This window comes from Chiloscyllium punctatum, chromosome 7, assembly GCF_047496795.1.
Source record: "Chiloscyllium punctatum isolate Juve2018m chromosome 7, sChiPun1.3, whole genome shotgun sequence".
NCBI lineage: Eukaryota > Metazoa > Chordata > Chondrichthyes > Orectolobiformes > Hemiscylliidae > Chiloscyllium > Chiloscyllium punctatum.
The window spans coordinates 63,090,895-63,116,386 of NC_092745.1; the positions used below are offsets into that span (position 1 = coordinate 63,090,895).

Genomic DNA, 25,492 nt, shown 5'->3' on the forward strand with positions numbered 1-25,492 from the left:
ATATAAGATAGAAATTGATAGGTTTTAGGGATTAAAGGTTACGGGGAGAAGTCAGGAGAATGAGATTGAGAAAGATAATCAGAAGTGATCGAATGACAGTAGACCTGATGGGCTGAATGGCCTAATTTTGCTCCAATATACAGTCAGAGATGTCAAGTACGGAAACAAACCCTTCGGTCCAACTAGTCCATGCCGACCAGATATCCTAAATTAATCTAGTCCCATTTGATAGCACTTGGCCTAGATCCCTCTAAATCCTTCCTATTCATGTATCCATCCAGATGCCTTTTAAATATTGTAATTCTACTAGCCTACACCACTTCCTCTATCAGCTCTTTCCATATACCCTCACCTTCTGCATGAAAAAGTTGCCCTCAGGTCTACATGCAGAAAGGCTGTTTTGGTAACCTGGGAGTCCAGGGACCACAGTCTAAGGATAAGGGGTAGGCCTTTTAGGACAGAGATGAGGAGAAATTGTTTCATCCAGAGTGTGGTGAGCCTGTGGAATTCTTTGCCACAGAAACAAGCGAACGTTTCCAAGAATGGAATAGATATAGCTCTAGAGTTAAAGGGATCGGAGGATGTGGGGAGAAAGCAAGATCACTGGAGATGGATGGTGAGCCATGATCATACTAAATGGCAGAGCAGGCTCAAAAGGGCCAAGTGGCCTACTCCTGCTCCTATATTCTACGCTTCCATGGTAGGAAGAATCAAAAGACAGACTCCTACTTAAATGGCAAAGACTTCAAAAATTGTAGTACAGAGGGATCTTGATATTACTGTGAAGAAATGAAAAAGATTTGTGCTTAAGGCACAACAAGTAAAAAGATACAGAAATTTGGCCTTCATTGCTAGCGGTATGGTGTTAAGAGTTTACAAATAGGCAAGTCTTTTACAAATTTACAGGGTGTGGAGATGGCACATCTGGAGTACTGTTTAGAGTTTTGGTATACATATTTAAGACAGAACATATGGGTATAGGAGGTTCAAAAAGATTCACTAGGATGATTCCTGTGATGAAGGGATTTATTTATTGAGAACAGCTAACCAGATTAGGCTGTGTTCTGAAGGAGAGTCACTCTACCCAAAAATGTTAACTCTGCTTTCTCTACATAGATTCTGCCAGACCTGCTGAGTTTGTCCAGCAATTTCTGTTTTTGTTTCTGATAGTCAGCGTTAACTGTTCTGCGATTTTTAAAGTTAGGCTTTTATTCTTTACAGTTTAGGAGAATGATGGGTGATTAAAGGGGTTTGACAGAATAAATAGTGAGAAGATATTTCTATAATGGTAGAGCCTCAAACTACAGTACAGAGTTACAGAAGAAGGGAACACACATTTAAAACTGAGATGCAAAGAAATTCTCCTCTCAGATGGTAGCGAATGTCTGTACTTCTCTACTCCAGAAAGTTGTTGAGGTGAGATTAAATGGGAGGTTGGTAAATATTTGAAATATCAATGAGTTGAAGGCTATAAGAATTTGTCACAAAAGAGGAATGGAGATCTGGAGCAGATCAGCCACGATTGTATGCCCAAGACAGGGCAGGCTTGAGAAGCTGAATGGCCTACTCCTGCTCCTATTTCTTTTGTACTTTATTACAACATCCATATTTACCTCCCAGTTGACCAGTTTAGTTTCTTTCTATTAACTAGGTTGTGGGAACGTGCAAATTAAAATTATAAATCAATGAACTATTTTCAGTGATCTGTTCTAAACTGCAATTGCCGATACATTACAAACGATTAAGACAGTATTAGACATGTCAGTTAACCCAGAGCCTTTTAACAGTAATAAAAATATCAATAAATACAAAAATAAACTAACCTTTCTGGTGATTCCTCATATATGCTGTGACAGTCTGTGTTTTCAAGCAAGAGACTTCTGGAAAGGTTTTGTGTACCAGGATAATTAAAGTTTGCAAAAGAATGAGACATTGGAGAACTTCTATTAACTATATCAGCATTACGCTTCTCCTGACTGGTTAGCCCATATGACAGTCCATCCAACGCTGGGTTCAAAGATCGTGACATGTATGCATCAGCAGATTGTGGACGCCTCATTGGGGATGATGGGTAAGGAGACAGTTTATTAATTAGTGGTGTTAAAATATCAGAGTATGAAGACCTTGTAGGCTTTACAAGTTTGTCTGTGTGGATATTCAAAATCTTTTGCTCAAAAGCACATGAGAAAGTATCAGGCGATAAATTCTGAAGCCACGAGAGAAGGCTCAAATCCAGATCATCACATCCATTTCCACAAAGTAAATCAATTCCGAGCAGCACTTCACTCTCACTAATCTCTTCACCAGTTGCTCTACTCTGACAGAATTCTACACAAGACTCATACAGCAATCCTTTAATGACAAGTTGAAATAGTCTGTTATTGCTTGCTTTGAAACCAGCTTCACTCAGCTTTCTGTCAGCAGGAATGAATTCTGCCACCATAACACAGGCCTCCTCAAAGCATTGAACACGAGCAGTGCTGGGATTCCAATCCTTGAATTCTGCATGATTTGTTAAGCGAGGAAGGGTAAGCAATAAGCAGAGTTTGCTGTAGTCGTCCTTGGAGGGACAATATTCTTCCAGTGCATGGAGACACTTTACAGCCTCTTGCATTGTGTACTCCAGCTGCAACAAATAACATCCAATACATATGAGTTTTTTTTTAGGGCACATATATTTTAATGCAAGTCTAACCTTTATTTTCACAAGTTAAAAAGGTATAAACATAATGCGAGAAGCAATACCCTGCTGAGTAGGAGAGCATAAGCTAAAACAAAATTTAATTTTAAACATTTAAAGAAAAGGGGAGGTTGTGGAGTTATGGTAATGCTATTTGACAAGTGATCAAGGCTCAGGCTAATGGTCTGGGGACAAGGCAGATGGAATTTAACAAATTTATAAATTTTTTTAAATCTAAAAGCTAGACCAGCCATGAAATCATTGTTGATCATCTGTAAAATGATTTGAAACTCCTTTAATATCCTTTATGAAAGAAATCTGGCATCCTTACTTGGTCTGGTTGACATGGACTCCATACCCACAAACCTGTATGCAAACAGCAACATCTAAGAATGAGATGTCAGTCTGCTGAGGCTCCAACACAGGACTAGATGCATGAAAAACAGAGGCAGTATGCAAGATAGAGCTAAGCAATACCACAACCAGTAGGTTAGATCTACTTGTTATGAAGCACAATCATACCAGACTCAAAATGTTAACTCCGTTCCTCTCTCCACAGATGCTGCCGGACCTGCTGAGTTTCTTCAGTGTTCTCTAGGTTTATTTGAGATCAAATCTAAGCCATGCTGACTGGTCACATACAGTCACGAACAGTATTGCACAATTAAACAGATGACTTAAAAAATAAATCATCCTCCTCAAATGATACGAGAACCCAGCACATCAGTGCAACAGAAGGAGCTGAAGTATTTGAAATCAAATTCAGCCAGAAGAACTGTAGATGATCTATTTCAGCATCCTCCTAATATCACAGATGTCAGGCTTCAACCAATTTGTGGCTACGTGAAAACAAGAAATGGCTGAAAGCGCTGGATCATGCAAAGGCTACGAAATAGCTGTGCTCTCCAGCCCAGTAAGGTAATAGCATTTACCTGGCATATTCAACCTCATCTGTGTCTTAATTATGCAAGCCCTTGTTCTGACATTATGCTCTCAGGTCCTAGACTCTCCCATAATGGGAAACAATGTTTCAGTATCTATCCTTTAAAGTCTCCAACAAATTTTGTATGTTTCAATAAGGTCAACTCTCACTGTTAAATAAATTCCAATAAGTACAGGCCCAACTCACTCATGTTCTCTTCAAACAGTCCATTCATACCAGTTATCAGCCTAACAAACCTTCTCTGGACTGCCTCCAATGCTAGCATACTTTTCCTTAGATAAGGGGCCCGAAATTGTCCAGTATTCCAACTGTGGTCTGATTAGTGCCTTGTACAATTTTAGCAAAACTTCCTAATTTTTATACTCCATTCCGTCGGAAATAAAGACCAACACCCAATTTGTCTTCATTATTACCTACTAAACTTGGATGGTAACTACTTATGATTCATGGACAAGAACTTCCAAATCCTTTTTTTCTGTAGCTTTCTGCAGTCTTTCTCCATTTAAAAATACTCAACTCCTCTGTGCTTCCTGCAAAAGTGCATAACCTCACATTTTCCCACATTATATTTCATCTGCCAAGTTTTTGTCCACTGGTTTAACCTCGGTGTATAACTCTGCACTTTGTGTCATCCTCACCACTTGCCTTTCTACCTCTTTTGTGTCTTATGCAAATTTGGCTCGAATAGATTCACTCCCTCAACTGCTTCTCCTTTATCTATTTTGCTTAACATCTTCTCAAAAGAATTCCAATACATTTGTCAGCCAACTATGTGTAAACAAGGCCTGATGTGAGAGGTTTGGAATAAGGACATGTGACAGCTCAAGCCATAAAGTTATTAAACCTGATATTCAGTCCAGAGGGTTGCAGAATCCTGAAATGGAAAATGAGGTGCTATTCTTCCAGCTTGAGCATTGCAGTAAGCCGGAGACAGAAATGTTGGCCAGGAAGAAGGTGGTGTGTTAGAGTGGCAGTCAGTTGAAAGCTCAGGTCTTTTTTCAGTTTTTAGCCATATAAGAGAAGGTCAGAGGCTAGGAATCCTGCAGCGAGTCACTCACCTCCTTTCTTGACAATACTTTCTATCATCTACATTGTAGAAGTTAGGAGTGTAACGGAATATCCTTCGCTTGCCTGGATAAGTGCAACTCCACCAACTCTTAAGTAGCTTGACAAAATCCAAGACAAAGCAACCACTTGATTGTCACCCATTGACCACCTTAAGAATTTATCTCCCCATCACAATGCACCACACAAACTCATCCTGGCTTTTTTAACAGTATGCTCCAAATCTATGACCTCTACAACCTAGAAGGTCAAGGGCAGCAGATGCATGGGACACCACCATCTGCAAGTTTCCTTCCAGGTCATACACCATCCTGACTTGGAACCATACCACCGTATCTTCACTGTTGCTGGTTTAAAATCCTGGAAATCCTCTCTTATCATCATAGTGGATGTGCAACCAGTTCACAATCAGTGGTCAGACAACCAGTTCACAACCACCTACACAAGAGTTAAGCAATGAATGTTGCCCTAGCCAGTGACACTCAAATCCCATAAATGAACGAATAATAAAAAAATTCACTCTGCCCACCTCTCATAATTAGTTTCAAAATATGCATCTATTAAACAAATGTCAGATTTAAAATTCAGTTCCTATTAGTTACTGTAATTGGCTGGTGATGCTATAGCACAATGTTTGTTACTGTAAAAGCTTGAATTATAGAAAAAAATCCTGAGGCACTTCAAGGAATTGAATTCATAACAAAAGTCAACATAAAGTTGAAGAACTAAATATGAAAATAGATTATTAAAATATTGGCCACATGATGGGATTTTAAAAATACCTTATCAGAAATAGAACTGGAGAGGTCAAGAGGTTTAGCATGAAAATTTCAGGGCAAAAAACTACACAGTTGAATGAGGACAGTCGGGAGAGCAGCCAGGAGAGCATCAGAACAGATGTGTGGAAGTGGCAACAACAAAAATGAGGTTTCAGCTCTGCAACAAGTGAGGCAAGGATAATCTTACATAAATAGAAAGGCTCATTCAGAGCAAGGAGAAAATATGAGGTCAGAAGTTCAGCTTGGAATGAAGTAGGATACCTAGCAAACCTATGGAGAAGAGATAATAAAAGGAACTTTAGGGAAGTAATTATTAGACCTTCAGAGAAGTTATTCTTGGATCCTCAGTATTAAAAATAATATATTTGCCATGTTTAGCATTTCAACTTATTTGATTGAATCATACACAAGAACAAATTAATTAAGTCATGCACTTACATGCTGAGGTTCATCATCTGCTGACACTGCATTGTTTACACATAATGCTTCCAAAAACTTCTGTTTTAAAATAATATATCGGAATCTGGAAAAGTAGATTTACCAAATTAAATAATTTTTAAATAATGATTAACAATTCTCACAATAACATTACTAAATTATTAGCATAAATTTCCTCTGGTTGCAGTTTTAGAAGCAGGCAGCATAATTTAAAAATAAGGGGGATAACGAGAAAAGTTCTGACACACAGCTGTGAACTTTCAAAATTCTTGACTATGTTTAAGGTAGAAATTGATAATTTAGGATTACCAATGGTGTAGAGAATTATGGGAATGGGGTGGGCCGAAGGGAGTGATGTGTTTGAGCTGTTATTATTGAAATGAATGTTGGACAGGCTCAACGAGCTGAGTGGCCTCCTCCTGTTCTGAGATAGTGATTAATTGGCTGTAATTTTCAAGTAAAGTGATTATATGTATAAAAGTAGCAAATTTTAACAGTAAATTTCTAATACCAAATATTCATAGTTGTGAAATTCAGATGCCGACTTCAGCCTCCATTTCCTTGTATGCAAATCTCTTAAACTGAAAGTTTATTAATTTGCTCACTTGGCAGACAACTACAGACATAAAAACAAAATACCGCAGATGGTGTAAATCTGAAAAGAACAAAAAAAAAGTGGAGAAACTCAACAGGTCTGGCTATATCTGTGGAGAGAGAAACAGAGTTGAAGTTTCAAATCCAATTCAACTGTTCTTCAGACCAACCCCTTTCAGTTCTGAAATTATCATACTGGACTTGAAATGTTAACTGTGTTTCTCTCTCTGGAGATGATGGCTGACCTGCTGAGGTTCTCCAGCAATTTCTGTATATTATGACTGATGTCTGAAATGCAAGAATATTGTTACTTCTACACAAGCTTGTTAAAAAGTGTGGGGGTGGGGGGGGAAAAACAGGTAAAACCAAGAAAATAAAACAATGAACTTACCTTTTTGCATCAAATTTTTCCATACACTCAAGTGGCTGGATGAATTGAAGCACTTCATCCCAATGGCCATCAAGCACCAGCTGTCTGTAAAATACCCAAAGAGGATTTAAGATGAAAATACTAAATTGTTTTAGATGGCACAACCCAAGTTTATATTTTCATATCCAACCGAGAAAAGGAATTAATACAATTGCCAACACTTATTTGATTGACAATCTTACTATCTAATCTACTTTTGTATTTACAAGCCTGCAGATTGGTGGGCAACTCTGATGCCCAGCATGCTTATGCAGCAATCAGTGGAGTTATCTTCACCATCCTTACTGCATCCCTAGTCTGTGCTGATATTAGAAGTAGTGTGGTTATTGAAACTACCACTGGTGTTACAGCTTTTATATATGATTCAATAAGCCCTGCTGGAAGCAAATGTCTCTTGATAAAGGCAAGGTACACCTGATTAAATTCTGAGGAATTTCAGGAAGGGTCACTGGACCTGAAATGTTAATTTTGATTTCTCTGCACAGATGCTGTCAGACCTACTGAGCTTTTCCAACAACATCTGTTTATGTTTCTGATTTACAGCATCTGCAGATCTTTTGATTTTTACAATTGATTAAATTGTTTATTGCAGTCAAATCAGGCCTTCTTGTGGTGCAGTAGTTGCATCCCGACCGCCTGTGTTCGAATCCCATCTGCTCCAGAGGTGTCTCATAATATTTCTGAGCAGGTTGATGAGAAAAATAAGCTTTTTTTAAAAAAAGGTAGCAAAATCATAGTTCAAAAACAACAACTATGGATGCTTGAAATCCATAATAAAAACAAATTGTCAAATGGTATGATTGCATGCTCTGTGAAGGCTTATCACAAGTATCATCCACTGTGGCAATTACTGGATGGTTCCTTGTGCCTGTAGAACCATACCTCAGAAAAATGTCAATTATTTCAGGAGAGGACAAAAGAAAAAATGTGGCAAAATATAGCATGCATAACAATTTTACTAGGTAAATGCTGTTAAAGTGGGTCACACTGTGCCACCATTACCAACAAACTTGTGTGCATCATTTTCCATCTTAGCACAGGAACTGCCATCCACTGATTTACTTTATTATGAAAAACATGCATTGATTGCATTTTTGTTGAATTTACCATAGAATTCATCCCATCAAATTCCAGTACTCTTATGTACTTAGGACAACTAGTTTATGTGCCCAATTATATGGAAACAGTATTGTTACCCTGTAAAATTGGATCATTGTGCTCTATTTAATCAGTTTAAACTTGTATTTGTTTTGCTGTCTTTGTTAATCCATGTATCAAATGATTTTAGACACAATTTCAATCCAGCTCTCAGGGGCATGAATCTATCACACAAAGCTCTCCCAAATTTAGCACAGAATAACAAACTTGCTCAATGAAAGAAAGATCTGTTGAATGATTTGGTCAACTAGTTCACACCAGTTCAGTGCAGGGTATCCCTGAAGTTAGGGAACAGTACTATGAGCTTTACTACTCATAGGTCTACACTTTATATGGTAACAACACTCACCACACAAAGATTGTGAAATCTCAAGTCCTAGTTAATGCTGCAGTCTTCAAGAGAATGGTCTGAAACTAAATCCCTCTACCAAAAATGAAGAAAAACTGATCCTTAGGGTTGAATAAATAAAATGTTAAACCAAAAGCAAAACATGCCTATAAATCTGAAATAAAACCCAAAAATTTTCAAAACATTTAGCAGAACATGTAGCGTCTGCTTCATCAAAACTGGAAGATGGTTGAAATTGGCAGCTTTTAATTACCAAAGCAAGAAAAAGGAGGGGCAGAAAAGAATGATTTGGATGTGAACATAGGAGGTATAGTTAGTGAGTTGACACCAAAATTGAAGGTGTAGTGGACAGCGAAGAAGGTTACTTCAGTGTACACGGGATCTTGTTAAGGAGTAGCAGGTGGAGTTTAATTTAGATAAATGAGGTGCTGCATTTGGAAAGGCAAATCAGGGCAGGACTTATACATTTAATGGTAAGGTCCTGCAGTGTGTTGTTGAATGAAGAGACTTTGGAGTGCAGGTTCATAGTTCCTTGAAAGTGGAGTCTCAGGTTGATAGGATAGTGAAGGCGGCATTTGGTATGTTTTCCTTTATTGGTCAGCACATTGAGTACAGGAGTTGGGAGGTCATGCTGTGGCTGTAGAGGTTGTTAGTTTGGCTACTTTTGGAATATTGAGTGCAATTCTGGTCTCCCTCCTATCAGAAGGAAATTGTGAAACTTGAAAGGGTTCAGAAAAGATTTACAAGGATGTTGTCCGGATTGGAGGGTTTGAGCTTTAGGAAGAGGCTGAATAGGCTGGGGTTGTTTTCCCTGCAGTGTCAGAGGCTGAGGGGTGACCATATAGAGGTTTACAAAATCATGAGGGGCATGAATAGGATAGACAAGGTCTCTTCCCTGGGGTGGAGTCGTCCAGAACTAGAGGACATAAATTTAAGGTGAGAGGGGAAAGATTTAAAAGGGACCTAAGAGGCAACCTTTTCATGCAGAGGTGATACGTGCATGTAATGAGTTGCCAGAAGATGTGGTGGAAGCTGGTACAATTACAATATTTAAAAAGGTATCTAGATGGGTATATGAATAGGAAAAGTGTAGAGGGATATTGGCCAAGTACGGGCAAATGGGACTAGATTAGTTTAAGATACCTGGCCAGAAGGGCAAGTTGGACTGAAGGGTCTGTTTCTGCACTGTACATCTCTATGACTCAATGATAACTACAAAAATCTGGTACCACCAGAGGCAAGAGCTTTTAGATGATAATGGATGGCAGTGCAAAGCAAAAGGGAATGATAAAAAGTTACATTGAAAACAAAAAAAATCCAAAGGTGTGCACAAATACAGCAAAATTTCGTATTAACTAAATGTTATTGCATCCAAAATGCACAAAATCAAAATAAGCTGGCAACCACACTACGTACCTGAGGAAAAGCATATCATCGGAATACAATCCATTTATTACACCACTTTCTTTCTCAAGAGATAGCATACTAATATGGAGTTTCCTTGAATTAAGAAAATCCAGGATTAGTTTAATTATTTCCGCTTCCTTAACATTAATTGTCTCTTCGGCTGTCATGATTATAGCTTTTCAAGTGAGCAGACCTATTAAAAAAAAGAATGATTTTAAAGGAAAATAAACTACTATTGTGCTTTGCATTGAAATCAACTTGCAACTAGTTTCATTCTTTAAAGTACAAGTTTTCAATCTTTATAGTTCAGGAAAGTAAATGTTCTGAATTAGAATGTGTAAGAGCAATTAATTTCTCCAACTGGCGAAAGTTGAAATCATGTTAGTTTTCAAATATTCTGTTTATGAAAAAAATAGAAATATTTTTAAAACAAATTTCCAGTCTTGTTATATGTATTCTCTCATTTGTGGCTGAACATTTTTTTTCATCATACAAAGTCATTTTCTCAGAAAAAAGGAGAAAATGTGCAATGTCTAATATGTATCTTTTAACACCCGAAACAGCACATTTCCACATAAGTTACTGCATGTCCTAATTTCACTCAAAGAAGCATTTAAAAAGTTTTGACATGATAGCAGTAAAAGTTGTGATGCAATCCTATCTCCATTGAGGACTATGCAACCAATTAAGTTTGTTAAGTAATGAAATACATTAGTGTCATTATGATAAAAATATTTGCATAAGTAGTCATTGAAAAATTACATGTTACATTTGAGCACTACAGAATCACACACTGAAGCTTCCAGACTCCGACTTTGTTGATCTGCATACCTCAGTTACTATTCTACATAAACATACCAAGGGGATTTTTACCTGGACCACTTTTCTGTGTGTTAGATCAGAGGACTTAGTTGTGGAGGGAGAACATCTAAGTTCACTTGCATTGATTAAACTGTCTGGAAAGGGAGAGGAGGAAAACAAAAAAGACTTGCTGAATATTTTGGGACTTGAAAGAAAGGAAAAAAATGTGATTGAACTCAGAATGGACTGCAAAACCAGCTAAATCCAAGCACAATCTCTGAGATTTAACAAAAGCTCTAAACATCTGGTTCACTCCTTAAATTGTCAATATTTCATGTGCTCTTAAGTATCACAGGTGGTTTTTAAAACCAGAATGGAGCTACACAGTTGGACTTTCCTAAGTGTTTTGTGAGAAAAATAAAACAAGCCCAGGAAGATTGATGGTGTTTAGACCAATCAGGCTAAGTTACAGTTGTTCTTTCCAAAAGGTCATGAATCCTTTGAAAGGAACTTCCTGTACTTAAGGTGGTTGTATCATTTCTCTCTGGCTACGTCATCACAACAGCTGAAACCTAAGGGTTTCTCCAAATAGACAGAGGCGAAGACTTGACAGGTCATAATGTCATACAGTATGGAAACAGACTCTTCGGTCCAACCAGTCATGCTGAACATAATCCCAAACTAAATTAGTCCCAACTGGTGCAGAAGGGGTCCACAGTTTAACTCTTTCTTTCCAGTAGTCTTGAACAGAACGTCCTTTGAATTTAACTGGGGAGCCTAAGCTAGTGTGCTGTACTGTCTGCAGCATGTGAGAACTCCTTGATAATTCTGGAAGTCTGGTTGACCACACCTTGAGGAAGTGCTGCCAATTTGAGTGAGAGTCTTGGAACTTGAGCATCAGCTGGAGGCTATGTGGATAACTCATCTGTTGAGGTGGTCACCCTGCAGACTAAGTAGCTGCAGGCAGAGCGGGAAAAGATAACCAGCAAGCAGAGGAAAGGGGCCAGGAAAGCTCAGAGGGTACCCCATTTGATAACCAATTTTCTGTTGCAAAACAATGACAATGAGGTTTCTACTGGAAAATAACAAGGGCAAGGTTCCACAGCACTATAGATTGCTCAACTGTACACGATAGTGGAGCAAGATTTCAAGGAAAATTGTGTTAGGGAACTCAGTAATGAGGAGTGGAAAAAGCAGTTTCTGTAGCCACAGAGCTGATCTCAGGGCAATGTGTTAACTCTCTGGGGCCAGGATGAGGAATGTTACTACATGGCTGCTGGGCATCTGAAGGGGATAATCAAAGGGCAGGGTAAAAGCTTGTACTAATGATATACGCAAAATGAGAGAGGAGGTCGCGCATCAAGAATTCAGGAAGCAAGGCAGTATATTAAAAGCAGGAACTCTCCGATTGTAACCTCTGGATTACTCCCAGTGCCTTGGTTCTAACAGGTATAGAAATTGAAGAATGGGGCATATGAATGAGTGACTCAAGAGTTGGTGTCAAAGGGAGGGGCTTGGATTTCTGGAACCCTGGGATTGTTTCTGGGAAGGTGGAACATGTACAAATGTGTCAATCTGCACTTGAACCAGAAAGGATCTAATATTCTTGCAAGTAAATTTGCTAATGCTAATAGGAACACTAAATAAAACTACTAACAAACTGAACATTCTCTTTCTCCTAACTAACCACTATCCCTTAACGGAACACAATTCTATTAGTATGCTGTTATATTACTAAACATTACATTAACTTAAACTCAAATCCACAATCTCTAATGCTGTCTTCCCTCTGATCTTCCGATTCTGCTGTCTTCTCCCTGCGTCGTCTTCTTTCTTTTTACTGTGAGTATTTTTACAGAAAAAGGTATCTTTTGACTTTTAGTGCCTATTGAGGTTTGTGAGCAAGATATTTATTGCTTTGGATGGCCTTTGCTCTCTGGCTTTAAGGCAGTTGTTCTGAACAGTTTTCAAAATGCCCAGTTTTTTTTTTAGGACCTCCAATATCTTTCCCCCTCTCTGTTCCGATGTTGTCAATATAATAAATTCAAACTCAACTGGGTTTTAGTATCCTGGACATAAATTAATTGGTTAAATTTGAATTGTTGTCAAAACAGCAACCAAAACGCAGGTATCCATGCAACATGATACATGTATCCATGTTACATGTACCTATTTTGAAATAACCCATCTCTTAGCTGTTCTGTCTGGCAGCAGCAGTTGTACTTTAAATTTACTTTAAAATTCAGAAAAACACTTTCTATCTTAAAATGAACAAAAACTCTTGCAACTTTGTAACTGAAGGAATAGAAATATATTTCCAAATCAGGATGGAATGTGGCTTGGAGGGCAAACTTGCAGGTGGTGCTGTTCCAAAGCACCCGCTTCTCTTGTCCAAGATTGAAGTGGTCATGGGTTTTGGTAGGTGATATCTCAGAATGTTTGGCAAATTTCTGTAAGTGCATCTTGTAGACACTGCTGCTACTCAGAATAGGTGGCAGGGAGACTAAACATTTGTGGGTGCAATGCCAATCAAGCAGGCTGCTTTGTCCTGAAAAGGTGTCAAGCCTCTTAAGTGTTGGACCTGAATGTATCCAAGCCAGAGGGGAGTTTTTCATCATACTCCTGACTTGTGCCTTTCAGAAGGTGAACAGGCTTTGGGGAATCGGAGGAGAGTTACTTGCTACAATACTAACAAGCCTTGTCATATAGATTTTTTTTTCATATGAGCAAGTCCGGTTTATTTTCTGGTCAATGGTCACCCTCAGGACGTTGATAATGGGGGACTGAAAGTCAAGGGGTGGTGGTTAGACTCTCTCTTATTGGAGATGGTCATTGCCTGGCATTTATGTGCCATATGTAACTTAACAATTTTCAACCCAAGCCTGGATATCATTGAGGTCTTGTTGCATTTGGACATAGTCCATTTCAGTGTCTGAGTAATCGTGAGTGGTTGCTAGCAAACATCTCCACTTTTGACCTTATGATACAGGGAATGTCATTTACAAAGCAGCTAAAGATAGTTACGCAGAGAACACTATCCCAAGGAACTCCTACAGAGATGTCCTGGAGCTGAGATGACCAACCTCCAAAAACTAGAATCATCTTCCTAGGAGCCAAGTATGACTCCAATCATTAGAGATTCCCCCACACCGATTCCCATTGACTCAGTGATGCCATACTCGGTTGAATGTGGCCTTAATGTCAAGCACTGTTACTCTCACATCACCTCTGAAATTCAGCTCTCGTCAATGATTGAACCAAGGCTGTAATGTGCTCAGTAATTGTGTGACTAACTGGCCGAATCCAAGCCGAATATCAGTGAACAGAATATTGCTGAGTAGGTGCTGCTTCATAGTACGGTTGATGACATCACCCATTACTTTGCCTGGTGATGTTTCTGACAGGCTTTCCTGGATTCTTCTTTGAGGTAGGGTTGATGATTGAGAGTAGGGTAATGGGGTGGCAATTAGTTGGTTTAAATTTGTCCTGTTTTGCCCAGGTATGTTCTGAACATACAATTTTCCACATCTTCAGGTGGATGCCAATACTGTGGCTATACGAATGGCCATAACCTTTGCAGAATCCAGTGTCCCCACGTGGAGTGAATTGAATTGGCAGAAGACAGGCATCTGTGATGCTGTGGACCTAAGCAGGAGGTCAGGATGAATCATCCACTCGATACTTCTCGCTGAAGATTGCTGCCAATGTTTCAGCCTTATCCTTTGCATTGATGTGCTGAGCTCTCCCATCATTGCGCACAGGATATTTGTGGATCCTCCTCCTCCAACAAGAAATGTAATCGTCCACCACAATTCATGACTAAATATGGCAGGACTGCAAACTTAAAATCTGTTCTGTTGGTTGTGGGAATCACTTAACTCTGCAAGTCACTTGCTGCTTATGCAAGTAGTTCTGCTTGGTAGCTTTAGCAGGTTGACACCTCACTTTTAGTTATGCCTGGAGATGCTCTAGGCAGGCTTTCCTGTGTTCCTCTTTGGACTATGGTTAGTCCCCTTGCTTGACAGTAATGATAGATATGCTAGGCCATGTGGTTACAGATTATGTTGGAGTACAATTCTGCTGCTGATGGCCCAGTGACTCGTGGATGCTTAGGCTTGTGTTGCTAAATCTGTCCCATTGACCTTGGTGAAAGTACCATACAACACGGTGATGGGTCTTACCATTGTAAAGGCGTTACTTTGTCTCCACAAAGAACTGTGTGGTGGTCATTTATACTGTGATGGACAGATGAGTCTGTGGCAGATGGATTGGTCAGGATGAGATCAAGTATGTTTTTCTGCCTTGTTGGTTCCCTCACCACTTGTTTCAGACCCAGTCTAGCAGCAACGTCCTTCAGAACCCAATGAGCTTGATCAGCAATATTGCTGCAGAGCCATTCTTGATGGTAGACATTGAAATCCCCCACCCAGAATACATTCTACACCTGTGTCACACACAGTATTTCCTCCATGTGCTGTTCATCACAGAGGAGCACAGAGTCATCAGCTGAGGGAGGACAGGATGTGGTAATCAGTAGAAGGTTTCCCTGCCCATGTTTGACCTGATGCCACAAGGCCGCATGGTATCTGAAGTTAATGCTGAGGACAGCCAGTGCAACTCATCTCATCTGTTTACAACTGTGCCACTCTCTGTGCTAGGCCTGTTCTGCAGGTGGAATAGGTCATATCCAGAGATGTTGATTGTTGTGTCTGGGACATGGTCTGTTAGGTACGATTCCTTGAGTATAACTATGTCAGGCTATTGCTTGATGGGTCTGTTTGACAGATCTCCCAATTTTGGCACTAACCCCTAGATGTTGGGAAGGAGTACTTTGCAGTTTTGACATAGCTGTTTTTGTTTTCCAGTACCTAGGTTGATGCAAGATAATCTGTCTAGTTTATTTTTGAGAATTCATAATGATTGTTACAACTGAGTGACTTGCTAGGCCATTTTAGAAGACAGTTGAGAGTCAACTCCAGTAGGTCTGGAGTCACCTGTAGGTCCAACCAGGTAAGGTTTTTTTTTTAAAAACAGACACGGTCATCATTAGACTCTCAATTCCAGATATCTACTGAGTTCATATTCCAACACCTACTGTGTCAGGATTCACGCCTGAGACTCCCGACAAAAGACCATTGACCTAAATGCCCTTCTACTGACACAGCTAACACTTAGGTCATCACATATATACAAAGCTGAAACATTTTGACCAGGCAATTCCTACAGTTTCTACAACATATCAGGTTTCACCTTCAGATTTAATTCAGTGATTGACAGTTTAGTTACAATGGTATCTATAACAACTTTTAATCCCACATATTAGTTCCTGAACTTCTAAAACCTTAAAGCAGGGATTAAATTCATTGAGGTAATGAATGTGCAAGTTTTCTGGACTCCTAGTTAGCTGAATATTTCTTTGATGACAATTTTAAACCTGTTCCCTCTTCTTTGCAGCCACTTTCTCTTCCTATCCCTCCAGCAGATTCCCCTACCCTCTGCACGTTTCCTGCAGTACCTCTTTCACCTGCACCACTCTTGCATCTTCTGCCTTTCCTCCCTCCCCTGATAGTCAACTCGTCTCCTATGCTCCCCCACTGAATCCCCTCCTACCCTGGACCAGGCAGACGGCCCAAATCCTCAGCAAAAGGCAACATCCCAGCAAAAGGCAAGCATCCTGACAACTCCGTCACCGCTACCAGTAACTTTGTTAACAGCTTGCTGCTCCTCCAATCAGACTGTTTCTCTCCCTATATGTGGATGATAAACTAACCAGTAAGTTATCAGCAGCAAACATGCGTGATTGGCTGAGCAGCTCCTTGAGGATTCTGTCCATCTACTTACACTAGGGTGGGAGGCATTTTAAAGATTGATTGAACCAGTGACTGAACTTGTCCAGGCCTTTTGCTGGCTTTCAGGCTGCTGTCCTGGTGTATTTTAAGTCATAAGTAAATCATGTTAGATTAGAACAGCCTTATGGGATGATGATATTATCCACAAAGTGTTTGGTGAATAGGATTTAAAAAAAATACTAAGGGGTTAGTAACTAAAAATGTAAATGAAGGCAGTACAATATGGATATCAATTTGAGGAAGGGTATAACATGCAAGTAATTCGAAAGGAAAAGGACTTTAACATTTGAAGCACTGAGGAAACTAGAAATTAGTGTCAGTCAGGCTGAAAATCTTAAATTAAAGCAGAAAATACTGGAAAGACTCTGAGTTATGGTTACGCCCGTAAAGAAAAGCAGAATTAATTGATAGTATCTTCATTTTTCAGGGTACTGTATCCTGATCACTATGTACACTTACTGATCACCTTAGTTAAGCGAAGGTGTAAGTGAACAGGTATCAGTTCAGAAAAGGTTTACCAGATCACCCTCCTCCACTTGGCTGAGCTTATCTTCTCATATCCTTCTAAACCCTCCTATTCATATACCCATCCAAATGCCTTTTAAATGTTGCAATTGTACTAGCCTCCACCACTTCCTCTAGCATCTCATTCCATACACGTACCAACCTCGGCATGAAAAAGTTGCCCCTTAGGTCTCTTTTACATCGTTCCCCTCTCACCCGAAACCTATGCCTTCTAGTTCTGGAGTTCCCCACCCCAGGGAAAAGACTTTGCCTATTTATCCTATCCATGCCCCTCAATTTTGCAAGTCTCCATAAAGTCACCCCTCAGCCTTTGAAGCTCCAGGGAAAACAACTCTAGCCTATTCAAACTCTCCCTATAGCTCAAATCCTCCAACTCTGGCAACATCACTTCCATGACTACTATCTTTGCCTGCCTTTTTCAAAGGTATGCCAAATATTTCTTGTCATAGTCCTACATATATACCCTCCATCAACTATTTTATGCTGTGCCCTACCCTGCTCTCACCCTAAATTCAAATATTCTTCAGCGTTACTTTTATTTCCATCCTTCTTTTAATTTTACATGGTCCATCTTCATCACTTCCCCCTGACTTCAATGTCTTCATTTCTGGCAATAGGTTATCAACTAATGTTCATTAAAATCCCACTGAGACTTCAATAGCTACCTTGATTTCACTTTCTTGGATCCTGCACCTTAGAACTCCAATCAGTTCTCCCAGATTCTCCAACCGTCTCATTTGCATCATTAACGCAAACTTCCACATCAGAACTTGAGATGTCTTCTTTCTTCAACAACTGAGTATTCACCCTACCCCCAAACAAAATTATGGCCAACAGCATGCCTTGAATGTGTGCATATCACTTCATACAATTTCACTCCTCTCTTCCCTTCTGTCTCAGAATCACAAAAGAATTTCCCCTGTCCTTATCTTTATTTTCACCCCATCAAGCTCCACAGTCAATAATTTATTTTCTACTTTTTTTGATAGCTCCATCATGTTTCCACAACCAAATATATCTTTTCCTCGTGTTTCAGAATTGGTGAAGGGATTGTTCACTCTGTGATAGCTGGTTTACTTTTCAGTCACTGTCAAACACTGTTCTGTTCCTGTTGCACCTTTTCATGCAAATGCAAGAGATACAACACCCGTCCTTCCACCTCCTTTCTCTTCACCATCCAAGGCCTTGAATATTCATTCCAGGTAAAACACGAGGTTGACTACAGCAGACATGTTTTGCATGATGGATCCTCAAATAACTTGCTTGGTTATTATGGGAGCATTTGAAAAATAAATTACTGAACAGGCTCCTCCTATTTGTTGTCTTTCCCCAAGCTGTAGCTCCTATAAATTCTGGAGTACTCAACTCCACATCCCTACCATATCTGAACCATTACACTAGTGTGATATCTTGCCGAATGTGAATTTCTGGATCAACTGTAAGTTTCAATTTATCAGCAAGTTCATTCATTCTGTTCATCTGCCACTATTTGCTCTATATCCCAAACTGATCATTCGACCCCTCTTTCCTTTCCCTATACCCAAGACAGAAGTTCAGCATATCTTCAAATTTTTTTTAAATAATTGCCTGCACCTCCTTTACATTTTCTCTCACAAACACATAGTAACTCAAAAGCTGGATTGACCCTGTCCAGGAAATTTCAAGTTACTGTGCAGCCACACAGTTAAGAAGGAACTTTGTGCAGTATTTTATTTGACATTGCACTTTAAAAAAAATTCACAGGATCTGACTGTGTTGATCAGAAATTATTGTCCACTTTTACTTGCTCTGAAGGTAATAGTGAGCTGCCTTCTTGAATCACTGTTGTCCATATGGTGTAGGTACACCCACAGTGCTGGGTGGGAAGAGTTCCAGGATTTTGAGCTAGCAATATTGAAGCAGCAGTAATGTTACTTGAAGCCTGAATGTTGTGCAACTTGGAGATACCTTGCAGGTGACAAAGTTCTGATGCATCTGCTGCCTTTGGCCTTCTAGGTGGTAGAGGTTGTGTTTGGAAGATGTTGTTGAAGGGATCATGGCGAGCTTTGCAGTGCACCTTGGTGAAGGGAATGAATGTTAGAGGGAGTGAATGTTAACAGGTGTGTACCAGTCAAGCAGGCTGTTTTGTGTTGGATGGAGCTACATTCATCTGAGCAAGTGACGTATATGCCACTGCAGTCTTGTCTTGCGCCTTGCAGACAGTGAGCAGGCCTTGGGGAGTCAGGTGGCAAGTTACTAACCACAAAACTCTAAGGCTCTAACCTGTTTTTGCAGCCATAGCATTTGTATGGCTGGTCCAGTTCACTTTTTAGCATATTGTAACCCTCAGAATGCAAACAGTGGCAAGATTCAGCAATGCTAATCATAGAGTCAGAGATATACAGCACAGAAACAGACTCTACCATCCCACTCGTCCATGCTGACCAGCTATCCCAACACAATCTAGTCCCACCTGCCAGCACTTGCTCCATATCCTTTTAAACCCTTCCTTTTCATATACCCATCCAGATGCCTCTTAAATGTTGTAACTGTACCAGCCTCTACCACTTCCTCTGGCAGCTTATTCCATACACACACCACCCTGTGTAAAAAGGTTGCCCCCTTAGGGCCCTTTTAAATTTTTCCCTTCTCACCCGAAATCTATGCCCTTCTAGTTTTGGACTCCCCCACCTCAGGGAAAAGACCTTGTCTATTTACCCTATTCATGCCCCTCATTATCTTATAAACCTCTATAAAGGTCACACCTCAGCCTCTGATACTCCAGGGAAAACAGCCCCAGCCTATTCAGCCTCGCGCTATAGCTCAAACCCTCCAAACTGGGCTACATTCTTATAAGTTTATTCTGAATGCTTTCAAGTTTCTTCCTGCCACTGAATATCAAAAAGAGACTGTTAGATTCTCTCTATAGAAATTGTCATTACCCAGCACTTCTACATTGTAAATTTTATTGGCTACTGATTAACCCAAATTTGAATGTTGTCTAGGTATTGCTGCATATGGACACAAGATGCTTCAAGACAAAAATCAACAGGATTCTGAAGACAGATCAAGGGTTAGAGTGAAGGGAAACTGGGTTAAGGTAGATGATTGCTAGGATTTAACTGAATAGTGGATTACACATGACTGACTTAATGGACTACTCTTGTTCTGATGTTCAGTATCGGAGGAATCGCATATGACATGAACATTATGCATTGAATGTTGCTACTTCTGACCTTAGGATGGAAGGTCATTGGTAAGGCAACTGAAGATGGTTGGACCTAGGACATTATCCTGAAGAACTCCTGCAGTGATGCCATAATCTCCAAAAACCAAACAATTTTTCTTTATGTTAGGTATGACTCCAATTACTTTATGCCATACTTGCTCAAGTGCTGCGTTGGTGTACAAGGGCAGTCCCTCTTAGTTCATTTCTGAAGTTTAGCTCTTTTGTGTACATTTAAACTCAGGCTTTGATGAGGTCAGTACTGAAGTGGCCCTGGCAGAAACAAAACCAAGCATCAGTGATGTTATTGATAACACTACTTGATAACACTTTGCTGATAATCAAGAGCACACTGATGGAACAGAAATTAGATTAGATTGGTCCTGCTTTTTGTGGATCAGACATGGAGTATTGTTCACATTGCAGGGTAAATGCCACTGTTGTAATTTGACAGGAACAGCATGGCGAGGGGCACAGTTAATTCTGAAGCACAAGTTTTGCTGAAATGTGCCCAAAGCATTTGTTGAATCTGACTGAAAACTAATGTGAGATAAGGAGAGTCTCACAAGGATACTGAGGTGAATCATCTACTTGCACTTCTGGCTGAAGACTGTTGCAAGTAGCTTGACTTTTGTGTTGGCTCCTTCATTGCAAAGACTGGGGTTATTGGTAGAGCTGACTTCTCTTGTTAAATTTTCCATCACAATTCCTGACTTGATGAAGCAGAACTCCAGAGTGCAGATCTTAACCATTAATTGTGGAATTGCTTCGATCAATCAGATAATGCTTCTGTTGTTTGGTATAAAAATATATTGTGTTAAAGCTGCATCCGGTTAATAGCTTACAATCTCTACTATATAGAAAATGACTATTCAGCACATCATGTCTGCACCGATCCTCCAAACAGCATCCCACCCTGACCCAAACCCCCATCTTATCCCAGTAACTCCACACTAATCCACCTAACCTCCGGCACATCCCTGGACTCTGGGTAATTTAGCATGCCCAATCCACCTAACCTGCAATCTTGGACTATGGGAGGTAATTGGAGCACCTAGCATTAGCACTTCTGCTGATGATGGTGCACACTGCTTGAAGGAAGCCCAGATTTGAGTTGTTAGATCTATTCTCTGTTTGAAATCTGACACATTAACACCGTAATAGTGCTAGCCAATAGGTTGGAGGGAATCCTCAATTCGTAGATGTAACTTCATCTCCACAAGGACTATGCAACGGACACTCCTACCAATGTAATCATGGACAAATATCTGCAATAGGTGGTTGGGACAGGACAAATTCAAAAACGTTTTACTCATTACAGGCTGCACATCTCGTCTAGCAGATACATCCTTCAGCACTCAACTGGTGATGACAGGCTACGAACACTGAAAGCCACACAACCGTCATCATAACCTACATTCAACTCCTTAAGCTTTTGATGATGGTTGATCTGTACTTCAAGTGTATTTACTTGCCATTATTTCATACTCCTTGATGATAAATTGGTCTTGAAAATTTCAATTAACCCAGTATCCTGCCTTTTGGGAAAGTAAATTTCAGATTTCCATTACCTTGTATGTGATGTCACTCCTCAAAGAACTTCGATTTTCCCCCTTGTTCTGGAAACCTCACCAGGGGAAGCAACTTTCATTTTAAAAACTTTGATTACATTTCTTGTCAACTCAAGAAAATACAAGACAAATAATACAACTTGGTTCAATTTAACTTTTTGTGCTCAATTTTTGCATGTGACTCCCCACTTTATTTCCAGCTCAGTGATAAAATTCTTGAATTGTCAATCAAAACTCAAATCTATTCAACATGCTTGAGCAGAAAGTGACAAGCTGACACTTCAGTGCACTACTGAAATACTGTTGGAGGTGCTACCTTTGGTAGGAGTTGTTAAACCAAAGTCATTTCTGTCTGAACTAATGTGGTTATAAGCTCACTTGGCATAATTCAAAGCAGATCTCAGGGGTTCTCCAAGTGACTTAGCCAATACTTATTCCTCAAACACCATTAATTTTAAACAGACTATCTGGCTCTCTTATGCAAACACATCCTTTCGAGGGTAAGAAAGCCAAGATAGAATGTGCTTTCATAATTAGCAAGATTAGCATTTATTAGTCACCCAAAGCCTATGGAAAGATGATGCTGAGCTTCCTACTTAAATCATTACAGTTCATGTAGAAAGTACTCCCACAGTGTTGTTAAGTAGCCAATTCTAGTAAAAATGAACAAACACCCTCTGGAAGTCCGTATAAGCATATATCCATAGAGACTCTGATATATATCAAGCTTAAATATTAACTCTCTCTTTCAACAGATACTGCCTGACCAAAAACGTTCCAGCATTTTCTGTTTGTTTTTAATTTCAGATTTTCTGCATGTGCTATATTCTGCTTTTATAACTGCTTTCCTTCAGCTATGTCAGTGACCTCAAAGAATCTATCAGATACAATTTACACAAATCTATACTGATGCTGTTTTGATCAGCTCAGGTTTCCATGCATTCTGACAATCCTACTTACAATATCTTCTAATAATCCCCAGAACTAATGGTCATGTAAGATTATTGGCTTCTTTCTCCCTTTAGTAGCGGAAATAATGGAGCAACCCAAATTTTGACCAGCTTTGCCTCTACCTTCTCTTTAGTTTAAATAAACTTGCTCCTACAATCTCAATAAACTGCCCTTATCTCAATATCTTCAAAAGCTTCTTCAAAGTCTGTCTTCCATCATGACTTAGGTCACCTCCCTAATATTTCTGGGCCCCGAAGGGTAGTTGGACCCGAAACACTGACTTTGCTTTCTCTCCACAGATGCTGCCGAACCTGCTGAGCTTAGCCTTCAATTTCTGTTGTGTTTCAGACTCCCAGCTCTGATGAAGCCTGAAACGTCAACGGGTTTTCTTTCACTGCCTAGGTCTGCTGCTTGGTGTTTTTCCATTTAAAGACGACGTGGCTAGGAACATCATCAGCTGTTGAACCGGAGACCCAGCCTGTTCAAAGCCAGGACAAAAGATGTGCAAATCATTTGTCAGTATTTGCAAGTTCCAGAGTGTCGGTCTGCTTTAATCTCTCCTTAGCCAACTCAGGGGTATTTGTTACGGGTATAGAAATGATTTTTTTTTGGTAGGAGGCACATTGATGGCTAGGGGCAGGACATTCATCGTGATTGAGCCGGACCTCCAACACATCGCACTATGAGGCGGCCTCGTCACTCGCGCCGTGGATAAACAAGCACAGGAAGGGGATTTAAAAATAAAAAAAAATACACATAGCCTCGCAAGGACACCCTCAACCGCAATCGGATATTGTGCCAGACCGGCGTGAACGCCGGTTGCCGCGGGCAGCCGCCCTCACAACTCACCCGGGCACCACCTTCTTTCCTCCCCTCATTCACAACTTAAAAACACCCAGATAATTCTTGTGTATTCGTACCGGCAAGCTGCAATCACAGGGAGTGCCGCCCTATTGTGCGTGTGATATTTTTTTCTTTAGAATTTGGCTCACTGCTCTCGGCTTTTCCTCCACACTCGCTGCTGACCGTTATTTTCTTTCTCCATTGCCAGCTGACAACCGCGGCCCGAGTCTCACAATCTCGCAGGAAACGCTTCCCAACACCGTACTGCGCCTGCGCGCCGCCTTAACGAACTCCTGAGGGTCAGGATTTGGCAGGGGGCTGGGTCCGGCGACTGGGAGGGGGACGGGGACCAGGTCAGCGATCATCCTGAATGAGAGAAAAGAAATCCGATCCGATTCGATCCGCCCCACCCCACTTGTGGTGAGAAATTTCCATGCGGTGACGCTGACTTACCCAGCTGCATGGTTGCAGGAGAAGCCCGGCGCGCCCCAGCCCTCCCTCGTGATGCGGGCACGAGCCGCAGCCGTTGGCCTGTCTTGATGCCGGCGCCGCTCGCGCAGCCTCGGCCGGGCGGGATTAACCGCCACCACTGGGCCCGGCTCGGCCACTCACCGAGTGAGCGTGTCTCTCGGAGAGATACCGTTTGTACCCCATCCCTACCCTCCCCATCTTCCAGTTCAATCCCTTCTGAATTTTTAAGTATACCCTGACGACGCCCGTGAAGGAGAGACGCCAGTGTTTCGTCTGCTCTTTTAAGGTCGGGCGTTATGCATGTCACTCACCGAGTGTTTACCGTCTGCGCTGCCTATTTTACTTCCCTCGGTTCAATGCTGCATCGTGCGACTCCCGCCATTGGATTTGGGCCGGATCTCAGGTTGGAATAACGGTGTTTATCTCATCTACACAGGACAACCCGTATGTCGACTGTCTTTTTGCTTCCAGCGACAAACAAAGACACAACTGTTGCCCGACAAGGCTATTACAGCGGTCTCGTCCTGGCAACAGGGTGTAGCTTCCCAGAGGATTCTCACCTCCTCGATCCCTCACCCAAAATGTTCCCCGCCTATTTGAATATGTTTCCTAGACTTCAAAAAAAGTCCGTCATTGAATGTAGCAAATTGTATAATGTTTGACTGATTGCAAATATAATTGCGCTGTCATTTACAGCATTTTAATAATCGCCAATATGTGAACTCGAAATATGTCTTTAAAGACTGACACTTCAATGCAAATGTGCATTATTCTTATCCCCCCAACTCTTCTAAAATAAATATACTTCGACCAACCATTACACAGTCGTTGCAATCATTTTACTCATTTTTGAAGCCAACAAAACCTCTACAAGTCGAATGAATTCTACGTTATTCTGGATTAGTGGTGCTGGAAGAGCACAGCAGTTCAGGCAGCATCCGAGGAGCAGTAAAATCGACGTTTCGGGCAAAAGCCCTTCATCAGGAATAAAAAAACATCTACGTTAATTCATTCCTGATCCTATTCGAAGGATGGGTTCTGTTGGCTTCGGAAGGACGTGAGGTTTGGTGAAAAGTTCCTTCAAAAATCTTAACTGAAAAGAAACTTCATTTTTTAAAAGGAAATATAGACTTTTAATAAATCATCTCTGATGACCTATTTGTATTTTAGAAACAGTTGAGCGCACTATTTTAAGATAGATTTCCCGTTTCTGGCGGGAGATTCAACATATTTCCTCCCTGACTGGCATACAAAAAATGAATATTACAGTGTGAAACATGAATAATTGGTGAAAATAGTTGTTGTGCAAATGAGACAGGTCTCGATAATTCAGCAACTGATTTTGTGGACTGTTTTACCTTTTATCAGAAAGAGTTCAACATTGAGTCACAGAAGGATATGTTAGGACAGCTGTGGTTAGTGTGGCAGGTGTT

The 25,492-nt window shown here is 40.4% G+C and overlaps 1 protein-coding gene and 1 long non-coding RNA gene across 11 annotated transcripts in view; one reads left to right on the forward strand and one right to left on the reverse strand.

The window, feature by feature from the left end:
- The window catches only part of LOC140479737 (WD repeat-containing protein 47-like), a 59,632-nt gene extending 35,099 nt beyond the window's left edge, over nt 1–24,533 (reverse strand). The window contains exons 1-7 of one of the 10 annotated variants that reach the window (XM_072573826.1): nt 23,666–23,817; nt 20,382–20,496; nt 10,717–10,799; nt 9,853–10,036; nt 6,891–6,974; nt 5,906–5,990; nt 1,824–2,626 (exon numbers count right to left, since the gene is read on the reverse strand). In XM_072573826.1, the coding sequence (XP_072429927.1) occupies nt 1,824–2,626; nt 5,906–5,990; nt 6,891–6,974; nt 9,853–10,010 (1,130 nt within the window). In that variant the 5' untranslated portion in view covers nt 10,011–10,036; nt 10,717–10,799; nt 20,382–20,496; nt 23,666–23,817. The other 9 variants (XM_072573828.1, XM_072573825.1, XM_072573829.1 and 6 more) reach the window with 9 other exon arrangements.
- Nucleotides 23,915–24,879, forward strand: LOC140479738 (uncharacterized). The gene is made up of 2 exons (XR_011961103.1): nt 23,915–24,008; nt 24,496–24,879. It is a non-coding gene; the product is annotated as an uncharacterized lncRNA (long non-coding RNA).
- Nucleotides 24,880–25,492: the final 613 nt, after the last annotated feature.